This window comes from Trachemys scripta, chromosome 5, assembly GCF_013100865.1.
Source record: "Trachemys scripta elegans isolate TJP31775 chromosome 5, CAS_Tse_1.0, whole genome shotgun sequence".
NCBI lineage: Eukaryota > Metazoa > Chordata > Testudines > Emydidae > Trachemys > Trachemys scripta.
Window position 1 is genome coordinate 96,334,400 of NC_048302.1, and position 12,738 is coordinate 96,347,137.

Genomic DNA, 12,738 nt, shown 5'->3' on the forward strand with positions numbered 1-12,738 from the left:
GTTACCATGTTCTGTGAGGGCAGTTTGGCTTCACTCCTGCAGGCATAATGAGAAGTGCTCATCATGTGGGTTCATCCTCGTGGAGAATAATGAGATGATGGCCTGTGGCCTCAGTCTTATTCAGAACAATAAGAGTTAGCCATTTTGAAAGTGGGCATGTGTTTATAAGTTTGTCTGAAGAAGATTTTATTTTTCATCCTCTCTTGACAGATTAACTTTCAGTTATGAAAAATAACGGCAAAAATGGCAATCCTAAATATATACTTTTAAAAACCATCTTGCGCCAGATTGACTCACGAAGGAGAGCTGGGAGAAGGGTGCAGGGGGATGTGGGGAACAGGATGTGGAAAGCAGGAGGTAGGGGGAAATTGGGGTGTACACTTTGCCTGATCATTGCTGGTTTGCATCAAGAGAGCAGTACAAAACTTTACTTGAGAGCTAGTATCCTTGGAATGCTTGTGCAGAGTTATGTAACGTAGACAGAGTATACTGGTGAATCTGATCCTAAAAGATAAAATATTTTATTTCAGGTCGATAGTATATACCTTCAAATCAGTAGTAGTAATACGTGATAGCAGTCTCATTGGGTTTCTTGTTTACTGTTCATGTATGAAATTATTAATTTTTAAAAATCCAGGAAATTCTCAGGTAAAAATTACATTGATATGGAGTTAAATCTAAGAGTAGTGTGAGTAATGTAAGGTAAAAAATAATTACTGGAATGTTTTAATTTATTCCCAAATTAAGCATTACAAATCCAGGAAATTTAGAATTAATTTTAAATTCAAATATGTTGAGACATAGAAATGTTCAGTTAGGGCATCTAAACAACCATAACTCTGTCCTGTAGTGACATCAGATTTCTTTCATTTTTCTCACCCTAATGATTTTAAAAGTAATTTCAATCTAATCTGGGGACTACAAACACGATTATGCATTAATCATAACTGCATGCTTATTGCATGTTGTCAAAAGAAATGGAAGCTTAAGGCATTCAGAGAAATTGGAAAGTAGAATTGGGGTATATGCCACACATTAATTTAATATTCTGTAGAAGATATCTAAATGTTTTCTTTTTATTTATAAAATTGTCTATGGGCAATAGATCTACCTATTAAGTAATGCAAGGAAACCAGCTTTATTTTTGTCCATGATTTATTCTGTGAAAAAAAAATCTACAATACTTTTAGCTTTTGATACTCCTGAGTCACATGGCAGCTTTTCCACACCTTGTATAAATGTTGCTACAAGATACATTCTGTGTGTCAGAAAGTCTGCATATTTTAGGCAGTAGTGCAACTTTCCTCACAGGAAACATTATCAAAGGCCTTGTGAAGATAGGGGATGCTTATCCAGTAATTTAAAAATATACTGCAAAATTCTTCTCTCTGATCTAGATCTTCACTGAAGTAATTATGTTCTGCCTTCAGAGAATTCCCTAATTCTGCACATGATTATATTAATTATCTGGCCATAGGTATGTAAATTAGAGGCAAACTAGCACAAAAAGTGTATTTTATTCTCTTGCACAGAGTATTTTATAAAACTTCAAAATATATGCAAAGCAACTGAACAATAATAATTCTCTGTTACTACAGAATAAGGGTACTGAAATGGCCAGATTGTTATTATTTTAATGGAAGTTCTGCTCATGCGCGGAGAGCAGAAATTTTGTATTTCTTTGTTATGTCCCATTGTGTTATGTGTTACAGGCTCGTTCACATGATATAAGATTCTACTTGCAGATCAGTTATTTGTTTCAAAACTTTAGTATTCACATACTTACAAAGCAAATAAATTAAATAGGACAACACTGCAGAAAAAATGGGATACAAATATATTTATACCTGAGCATGAAGTATAGTGCTATTCCTACATTGCTTCCAGTTTTATTCTTCCTTAATCAGTAAAGAAGACTTAATAAATATAAATGTGATAAATCATTTCAAGAGTGCAAAGCAGTTAATCTTTTTTTTTTTTTTTTTTTTTTTTAAATGAGCTCTTACATCATTAATGGTGATTCACTGACTATCAAGGTGATATATGCTGGGCCCACATACATTCAGTTGCTCTGAAAATAGGAGAAAGCACACTATGGTTTTAACTGTATAATGTGTAGCAGATCAATATATTTTTAAGTTTGTAATGTAACTATATAGTAGAAATTTGTTTTTTGATAAAGTAAGATTTTTTGAGTAATAAATTTTATATTGCTTTTCCCTTCTCTAGTGTATAATCTCTAGGGATGCTAAGATTGTCACTAAACTACGAAATAATGAGGCATTGTAAGATTGTACATTGGAGTGTGTGTGTGTCCAATTCTTAGAGTTGAAGGGATGCTATTGTTGAAAAACAATCTTTACAGATATAAGGGTGTTTCATCTCTTCTGTTGATTTTTATAGGGTTTCTGGAGTTAGGGAGGGACTGACTTCATTGGGGAACAGTGAAACTGAATAGACGCAAGTGCTGTCAAATACTCAGTAAACAAATGTAAAAGAATGGTGTAAAATAGAGTGTTTTGCTAAGTCTTTCAGTTACAGGTGTTTTTTGTAACAGGTCACAATTTTCAGGCTAATGATTTTCATATAGAGAGTATCCCTTTACATCTAAGTTAACAAAACTCTTTTTATGGGGTCTAGGTAGGTTAAAATTTTTTACTCACTTTTTAAAATTTTGCAAGTAGTCTCCTTTGGCCCTGAAATTTTTCAAGCCTAAACTCAACTCAAAGGTGAACTTCGAAAATTTCAGCTTATCATGGAAACTGAGGGGTATAGTGCCTTTGCTAAATTTGAAAATATTTTGAGTATAGAATTATAATAATTTGGAACATGCCCTGTAGAAAAATCCTTGCAGGTTTACAAGGTTGAAAATTATCCCTCTGCGAAAGACTTGTACAAGGCTGATCCTCTTCTCAAAGTTGAATTTTACCACAAGTGTGCACTTGAAAATTAAGTGCTCAAAACACAGTTTTAAGATTTTATGCTAGAACAGTTTTCCACCATATGGCTAATTTGGTGTTTGTTAGTTACCAAAGTGGGAAGAACATGAAATGGAAAAAAAATTAATCCAATATTAAGCATGGCAACTACACTCAATTACAAGTATGGCGAGTTCTTAATGGAGGGGTGAGGGGTGTTTAGCTTCTGGTTAAGTTCTATTTTGAAGTGTCTGAAATGTTTTTAGCATATTCTAAGTCTGGAGCTGCGTAATTAAATTACCATTATGGAGTTTTGGTAGTTTTGAGAATAAGAAGGTTGGCTTTATAAGACCCCTTTCTAAAAACATGTTAGTTCATGGTTTTGGTTAAAAGAAAAAAAATTAAAAGATGCCTTTTAAAGTAAACTGTATCCCTTTTAAGTTTGATTTTTCTCCTTTCTTTATTCCAGAACCTTAATAAACAAGCATTTGATCTTGCAAAAGTCTTGTTGAAAAGGACTGTCCAGACTATTGAACCATGTATCGCCAATGTATGTAACATATGAATTAATATACTCTCTATATAACTCCAGGTACCTACTAATTGTTTGTTTGAAGCAGTCAGTACTATAATAAGTACATTTTGTAACACAATCACAAAATATTATCCTTATTTTCAAATTAAGGTAAATGTTTAAAAAAAAAGTTGCTATGTATTAATTTCCATGTTAAAGAAATAGATTTAGGAGTTTGATGCTTTTAGAAGCCTAATAAGTGAAGAAATCAGTTAACTTTAGACCTACCTGCATAAAGTTAAGTATCTAACTCCACATTGTAAAAAGACAAGTGGCCTGACTTTCAAATGTACAAGCACCCAAGACTTATATTTAAATCAAGGCAGTTGTGAATGCTCCATACCTTTTGAAAATCTGAAATTTTTTTATTTAGTGCCTAGTTTTAGGCTTACATGTATAAAACTGATTTTTTTACTTATTTTAATATGCTGTACATGTTTAAGATATTGATGCTTCAAAAAAGTCTGGGGAAATGCAACACAGTTTAGGCAGTCTTTTTTTATTCTTATTAGAAATACTCTATTAGCACTTGCAGCATTTCCCCTAGGGTTGCTGACTTTCTGATTGCAGAAAACCGAACACCCTTGCCCCGCCCCTTCGTCGCTCGCTCTCCCCCACCCTGGCTCACTTGCTCATTTTCACTGGGCTGGGGCAGGGGGTTGGGGGGCAGGAGGAGGTGAGGGCTACGGCAGGGGGTGCGGGCCCTGGGATGGGGCCGGGGATGAGGGTTTGGGGTGCAGGAGGGGGCTCAGGGCTGGGACATGGGTTAGGGTGTTTGATGAGGGGGTAAGGGCTCCGGCTGGGGGTGCAGGCTCTGGGGTGGGTCTGGGGCTGAGGGGCTTGGGGTGCAGGAGGGGGCTCTGGGCTGGGGCCAAGGGGTTCAGAGTACAGGATGGGGTGCGGGATGCAGGCTCTGGAAGATAGTTTGGGTACGGGAGGGGGCTCAGGGCTGGGGCAAGGGGTTGGGGTGTGGGAGGGAGTTCAAGGTGCGGGAGGGGGCTCAGGGCTGGGGCAGGTGGTTGGGGCATGGGCTCCCAGCATCGTTTACCTCAGGCGGCTCCTGCAGCGGCTGGCATGTCCCTGTGGACCCCTAGGTGCGGGGGCGGCCAGGGAGGCTCTGCGTGCTTCCCCTGCCCCGAGCGCTGACTCCGCAGCTCCCATTGGCTGGGAACTGTGGAGTTGGCACTCAAGGCAGGGACAGCATGTGGAGCCTCTGGGCACCCTGCCAGCTGCTGCCAGGAACCGTGCAGAGCCAGGGCAGGCAGGGAGCCTGCCTTAGCCCTGCTGCGCCACTGACTGGACTTTAAACTGACTGGTCAACAGTGCTGACTGGAGCTACCAGGGTCCCTTTTCGACCGGGCATTCTGGTCGAAAAGCAGATGCCTGGTAACACTAATTTCCCCCTTCTGAGTGTTTTACAAATATTGACTAATCCTGTAGCAGCACTGTGAGGTATGTAAGCATTAGCCACATTTTACAGATGTAGAACCTGCGGCAGAGAAATGAAAGGACTTCTATCTTATTTTTTCTGATTAGTTGTGGTTTAATCTAAAACAGTTAATTCTATTTAGTATGTATATAATAAGATTATGTAATCAGTATTGCCAACCCCAAACATTAAAAAAAAAACAAAAAAGAGAGATTTTTAAAAATAATAAAATTTGGGTTCTTTTTATCTGCCTCTTGGTTTTTCAGCACTTAGGGTTCAAGTTTCCTTCCCCTTCCCAAGCAATCATGAGGGCTAGAAATTTAAAAACAAAATTCTTACATAACCTGACTCCAGGAGATGGGATTTAAGAAAAACACCAAATATCACAAGACCCATGATAAACTCATGAGTGTTGACAACACTATAACACCATGCAATTATTTAAGAATGAGTAGAAGCTGATAAAGTCCTTTGGCTTGTTTCAATACTTTTGCATGCTTGGCTATGAAAATTAGGAAGAAAAAAAATCAACTACACCAGATGATTCCTTAACCTTTTTTAACGAAATTTTGATGGATGATCATGAATTTTAAGTTATCAGTTACTTAGCTGCATATTGATTTTTAGTTTTATTAGGTTATGGAATGTTATGGTTGTTTGTTTTATCATAGGCATTTGCTTTTTAATGTACCAGATTCTCATTAATTAATTAATTATGAAAGTCAGATAAATTGAATTGTAATAAAAATACTGATTTTTTTTAGACTTTCTGGGCCCAAAACCGTACCATTGCAGGCAAACGCCTACTGATTTAATAATGGGTGCATTATTGGTCCCATTGTGTTAGAATTAGTGTATGTAGTACACAATCAGTAGAATACTTTAAAAAACCATAAAACTTCAATGAATGGGAAAAGTCTGCAAAGAATAACAGCATTTTTGTTTGTTTGTTTTGTGCTTGTGTGTGTTTTAGTTTTTTAACCAGGTTCTGGTACTGGGAAAATCTTCAGTAAGTGACTTGTCAGAACATGTATTTGATCTGATACAAGAGCTGTTTGCCATAGATCCTCATTTATTGCTGTCCGTCATGCCACAGCTTGAGTTCAAACTGAAGGTAGGATACAGTGAAGTTCTTGAATTTAATACAAGAAAATCAGGAGTATGACGTTGGGAGCCACAGATTTAAGAACTATTTCATTATTTCAGTTGATAACTTGAACACCAGCACTTTTACACTTTGCATTATACGGCTGTTATTTTAATTTGATCAAATAAAGGGGATAGATAGAATTATGTACAGACTTGTTAAAATGGAAAACCTGAAGGTCTTTCTTTAAAAAAAAACAAAACAAAAAAACACACATTATTTTCTTCTGTATATACTGTAATAACAATAATGATGAACTCACTTGGTATTGATGTGAATGTCATAAGTATTTGTATTTGGGGTTCTTTTTTAAGTGTTGGTCCCTATGTGTATTTCACTGTTGGTATGTATATGCTCATTGCACCTCAGACCAGAAGATTCTTGCTAATGGTGTCTGTTGGTCCACGCCTGTGCTCTTGCTCCCCTCATGCTCTGATTAGAGAGTATAAGGGGTGGGACAGACCTTGAGGAGACTTCCTCCAGCTCTGAGGCTCCTGGTAGTTAGAGAGTCATGGGTATAGAGGCTCATGGTGGGGAGGAGGCAGGCAGAGAACAGGCACTCCTGTCTCTAGGTGACTTCAAGAGGCTATCTCTCCCTCAAGAAGGCCCCTGGGAGGAAGTGGGTGTAGGGGCTCACGGGTTGGGGGGCATGCAGCTGGTGGGTGGGAGGCACCTGAGAGGGGAAGAGGAGGGTCAGGTGGGGGTAGCAGGGCATGACCAGTGGCCAGTTTTTCTGTGCCTCGGAGGTGGCAACTCTATTTGTAACTTTTAATATACATTGAGGATCATGTTATTGCCTTGTGTGGAGTAGTGGGATGATCTAAAAATGGTTATTTGTGCTGTTAATTTTCAAATCTGCCACCTCTCAGAGCCTGGGTGGTTCCATTAACAGAGGTGAGCCCAAAGGGGATTGTGGCATGAAAAAGTTTGGGAACCATTGAGTTAGATTTTGGGCAACCCTCTTCCCCACCTCCAGGGATCCCTCCCTTCCCAGTATGGGACTCCAGTTATGCCCAGGATTCTGGGCTTCAAGAATTGTCTCCTACTCCCGGTTAGTGATGTCAACCAAAGGTGCCTCTAATGCCTTAAAATAGCTCATATGTCCTCTAAATGCAGTATCTCTTGCTCCTTCCTGCCCTGAACCCATCAAGCATGGAAGTTTAGACTTAAGAAACACGACCTGGAGCTTGCAGACCCCTTAGAAATAGTCTGCGGACCCCCTGGGTTCGGCAGACCCCCAGTTGAAAACCACTGCCCTACACCCGCGAGATCAGATGACTCTTAGCATCCAAGAAGCTCGAAAGCTCATTGAGGTCATGGTACCAACCCACAGGCTTCAAAGACTGAGATCATCATCCTGCCAGAAGCAGGCCCACTGGTTACGCGCAAAGAGAGACATGAGCCTAGACCAATATGATCTCCATTACTGGTGAAGGACAGATGACCATCCCATATACCATCGACATTGACAAGAGAGAGGACTCCACATGGTACCACTGTGGAGGACATCATTATCCTGCCAGATCTGGAATCTCCCATCTTATCAGAACCAGTCTTTACAAGGGAAATCCAGACATTGTCAGTCCACAAAGTTTATGAAAGAAGCCAGTCTCCTACTCCCTCTACCAGTCAGGCTATTTCCTCATTGATGATTCCGACGGTACCACCTTTGAGATGGAGCCCACGTTTTGTTTATTGGGCTATTCTGATATGAAAGGAGGACTGTCATTACTGGCTCCGGCTTGGATAAGCAGACACTAGCACCGAACCATCTAAGAACTTACTCTTTTATATCTTATCTATTAGACCCTACAAGACTATAGTCACTGCTTTGTGAATTCCTTTTTTTGCTAAAACCATTTATAACCACCCCATATAATTGAGGCCTCTTCTCAAAGATTTTTCTCCTATCTTATCAGTTACCTTACAGGTTCCGTTTTTCAATTAAATCCAGTGTTTTCAGTTTAACATGCCATCTTTCAGGGCCTTTCCGTGACTGCTAAACACATTTTACACAAACTGCAAAGCATATATTTTCTTTAGCCAAACTAAATTTAACTCTTTGTATAATCCTACACCATGATGGGTGCAAACCACTATCAGTATAAAATGCTTTCCTTTGGTCTGACAGCAGCACCTATAATGTTTACAAAGGTGCTTTCAGTAATGGCAGCACACTTCTGGCGCAGCAGTTCTGTAATCTGTCCATACGTAGATTATTGATGGGAAAGTCTCATTGGGAGGTGCATGAACCTCATCTCTGATCAATCTTTGAACATCACTAGGAATCTGCATGAATGTAGAAAAGTCCATTTTAGCTCCAATACAGACCATTAGATTACATTAAAGATACTGTAGATGTGATCATGGGCAAAACTTACCTCCCTGTGGACAGGTTTCAATCTGTGAACATTCTGATCAACTGGCTCAGAAAGAGCCCCCAAACATGGATTCGGACATGCTTTATCCTCCAGGTCACGTAACTTCTTGCATCTATATGACACCATTGAGGAGGCTCTGACTTCACAGTCTACAAGAAAATGGTATACGTGCCAAGCAGGCACAGTATGGACAAATTATTTATGTTTCCTCCCAGGGTATGAGACTGTCTAGCTTAGTGGCAGGACAAGGAACAGGTCTGTGTAGTTCCTTTCGCTCCACCACCTCCTGAGAAGACATTAATTATGGATATCTCCTTTGTAGGCTGTGGTGCTCATCTGGATTAACACATAGCTCAGGGAACATGCAAGTCCAGGATGCATAAATCTTCTGAAACTGAGAGCAGTCTGAAAGGCCTGCAAGCGATGCAATATTATTCATTCATACCCACGTATTAAGGTGCTGTTAGACAATATGACAAATGTGTTATATGTAAACAAGCAAGGGGGGTCAAGATCTATGCCACTTGGCATAGTGGCCTATGCAGCTGGTGTATTTGTCATCAGATTACCTTATTAGTAGTTCATCTTCTGGGAATACAGAATACCCTAGCGGACAGTCTCAACAGATAATTCTCCATGGAACATGAATGGGAGATCCACAACTCAGTAGTGAAAGACATATTCCTGCAATGGGGATATCTCCCTGTTTGAATCTGTTTGCATTACAGAACTAGAAATGCACAATGTACTGCTCCAGGGGAACACACAGTCAGAACTCCAAGGGATGAGAAATTTGATGGAAGCCATTCTCCCACTCTTGTTCTTACCTCAAATTCTCAGGAAAACCTAGCAGGACAAAATAGTGATTATCCTCATCACTCCCAAGTCCCCAAGACAGTTCTGGTTCCCCCTCCTTCTCTGTCTTTCATCTTGTCCACCAGTCTTTCTCAGACCACCTCACACAGGACAAAGGCAAAATCAGGCATCCAAATCTGAAGCCACTCACAGCTTAGTGGATGGGTGTCAAACTTCTAACAGAAATATCCAACAGCTGTTAAAGCTTCTCATTGCAGGAAGGAATCCACCAGAAGGTATTACTTAGTTGGGTGGAAAAGATTCTCTATTTGGGCTCAGTGTCACCAAATATCTTCAGAGGAGATGGACATTCCCACTATTTTAGACTGACTATTCACCTAGAAAACTGCTGGTCTTTACCTTAGCTCCCTGAAAAGTTTGCTCAGAACTTTCCCTCCAGTAACTAGACCTGCTCTGACATGGGATTTCAACTTGGTCCTTTCAGCTCTAACTAAGCTACCATTTGAAGAACATAAGAAAGGCCGTACCGGGTCAGACCAAAGGTCCATCTAGCCCAGTATCCTTCTACTGACAGTGGCCAATGCCAGGTGCCCCAGAGGGAGTGAACCTAACAGGCAATGATCAAGTGATCTCTCTCCTGCCATCCATCTCCATCCTCTGACAGACAGAGGCTAGGGACACCATTCCTTACCCGTCCTGGCTAATAGCCATTAATGGACTTAACCACCATGAATTTATCCAGTTCTCTTTTAAACTCTGTTATAGTCCTAGCCTTCACAACCTTCTCAGGTAAGGAGTTCCACAAGTTGACTGTGCGCTGCATGAAGAAGAACTTCCTTTTATTTGTTTTAAACATTTAAACACTGTTTTAAGCATTAGCAACTTGCTTACTTTCCCATTTATCTATGAAGGTAGCCTTCTTGGTGGCCATCACTTCGGCTAGAAAGCTAGGCGAACCTGTGGCCCTTGTGGCCTATGCACGAAGTACCATTTTCCATATGGATAAGGTTTCATGGAGACTGCACCTTAAGTTCATCACCAGTGTAATCTTGGACTTCTATATGAATTAGACTGTATGCTTACCTGTGTTTTTTCCTGTGCCTCAGACCACCAATGAGAAGCAGGTATGGACTTGCATTGGGCGTTGGCTTTCTGTCTTCAGAGAACAAAAGCCTTTAGGAGATTACCTAGGCTATTTGTGGTCCTGGCAGAATGCATGAAAGGCCAAGAGATAGCTGAGTGGATTTTGGGCTGCATCTTGCTCTGTTACCAGATATCTGATACACTCTGTACAGTGGAGGAGCAAGCCACTCCTTCAGAGCAAAAGCCACTTTGGTAGCTTTGCTTCAGGAGGTGCCTCACCTTGACATATGTAAAACAGCCATGTGGAGTTCTATTCTTACACGAGACAGTGTCCTGGTGCAAGACTCCTTAGTTGACGCATCCTTTGGGTCCTGCAGTCATCTATCCTCCATCATGAGTATTGCTTATCAATCACCCTCAGTGGAATACACATAGGGACCACTACTAGAAGAAGAAAGATTACTTGCCTTGTAGTAACTGGAGTTGTTAGAGATGTGTCTGTCCTATCTGTATTCCACTACCTGCTCTCCTTCCCCTCTGCTTCGGATCATAGACTTGATTCACAGTAGAGAGTGAACTGGAGAGGTGGTTGGTCCACACCACCACTTCTGCCCGTGGATTGGAGAGGAAGAGCACAGGTGCAGATCAAAGGATACTGCAAGAATCTTCCTGCCTTAGGGGCATAGGACGCATATGTACCCAGAGTGCAATACAGATAGGAACTGCACATCTTTAACAACTCATTACTATAAGGTAAGTAACCTTGCTTTTCAACTATAATAGTCTAGCTAGTTAATACTAATTTATTTTTGTTTTATCTAACTGAGCATAAGAAGACTTTTTCAAGAGCAGTATGCAAAATTTTCCGTGGAACTGGATAGGTAGAGAATTTGCTCTTTGTGAGCAAGGACTTTTCATTTAGCGTAGTCAGTAAGAACTTGCAGTTTAACTTTACTATATGGAGGAAAAGTGTGTGGAGAAAGTGGGCTGATAAGTAGACCAAGGGTAGGGAAAACCGATATAAAGTATATGGTATGTTAACAAAATTTTTGTAGCAGACAAGTATTTCTAAGTTACTTATCAGTCTTATAACCAGTTAGAAAGTTACCTGACTTATCATGAAAATCCTGAGTAACAGCTGGGGAATAGCTTATTCATCCTGTTTTTTTAATTGTTGACATCAAATTTGTCTGTGTTGAAATTGTGAGCACCTTAGGGTAGGTGGTGTGGTTTCTTTTATGTGTTTGGAAAGCACCTACCCCATTGTGGGTACAACTGGAAATAAACATTAAATAATGATAGTCAGAGAATAAGCAGCGAGCTTCTAATGATTTTCAATAGGATTTTTATACCTAACTTCCCTTTGAAAATTGCAGCCTAAATATCTCCCGCTTTGATAATAAACATCTGTTTCACGTCAACATTTAACTTAATAAATGTCTCAAACTTTTCCACATTATATTTGTTAAAATACATTTTAAAATAAAAATAAACTACATCGTTGACTATATGAGTTTGTATATTGAGTTATGTAGTACACAAACTACTGCATGTGTATTTTTCTTTCTAAACGAAAGATTACTTGTTTGGAAGTGGACAGCTATCCATCCAATGACTTTTATATGTTTGTTTAATAGGTAACAGTGTGTTTGCTGTTATTTTTGTCTGATGGTCCTAATGTTATGTGACTAGAGTTAAAGAAAATCAGAGTACCATTATAGAGCAAAGATACAATCTTATTTTTTGCTTGAAAAACAAATTTCAATTTCAGATAATTGAAAACCACCTTGCTTGCTTTATGGCTACCATCCATATGGCTGAAGCTGACTGGATGAGACTCTCCAGAGTGTTAGTGGAGTTGTATAATCTGTCAAATTTTGCTATTGGGTAATAGCAGTCTAAAAGTGCAGGTTTTTTTTTTAAAGTGCTTAAAAATGTAATATTTTACTTTTGGAAAAAATTTACAGATTTGTTGATATATATATATATATATGTTCTCTACCAGTTAGTCTGTTTACCGTTTTTTGTCTCTTATTCAGGAAGGTACTTCAGCACATGCCTAACTTTAAGAATGAGTAGTCCTAATTACTTCAAATGGACTGCCTTACATGGATAAAATTAGGCATGTGCTTAAGTACCTTACTGAAGTGTGATCTTTCTGAGTATATTACTCACGCTGATATAAAAAGTCATTGTGTAAGACATATTCAGAGAGGTCTGGATTCCAGCTATATGATAAACCTATAACCTATGTTTGTAATTCATTACTATAATCTATATTATTAAAATCTTCATAAAGTACAAAATAACCAAGTGATATTAACAATGAAAAACAGATTAATGCCTAATTTTAACACTGCTAACCTCCAACTCTTTAAATTTCATTTATC

General features: G+C 39.3%; 1 protein-coding gene across 3 annotated transcripts in view; it reads left to right on the forward strand.

Annotated features, from left to right (window-relative positions):
* The window catches only part of PDS5A (PDS5 cohesin associated factor A), a 174,483-nt gene that overhangs the window by 80,534 nt on the left and 81,211 nt on the right, over positions 1 to 12,738 (forward strand). For all 3 annotated transcript variants that reach the window (XM_034771311.1, XM_034771313.1, XM_034771312.1), the window contains exons 7-8: positions 3,388 to 3,468; positions 5,895 to 6,035. In XM_034771311.1, coding sequence (XP_034627202.1) covers positions 3,388 to 3,468; positions 5,895 to 6,035 — 222 coding nt within the window. The remainder of the gene's footprint in view (positions 1 to 3,387; positions 3,469 to 5,894; positions 6,036 to 12,738) is intronic.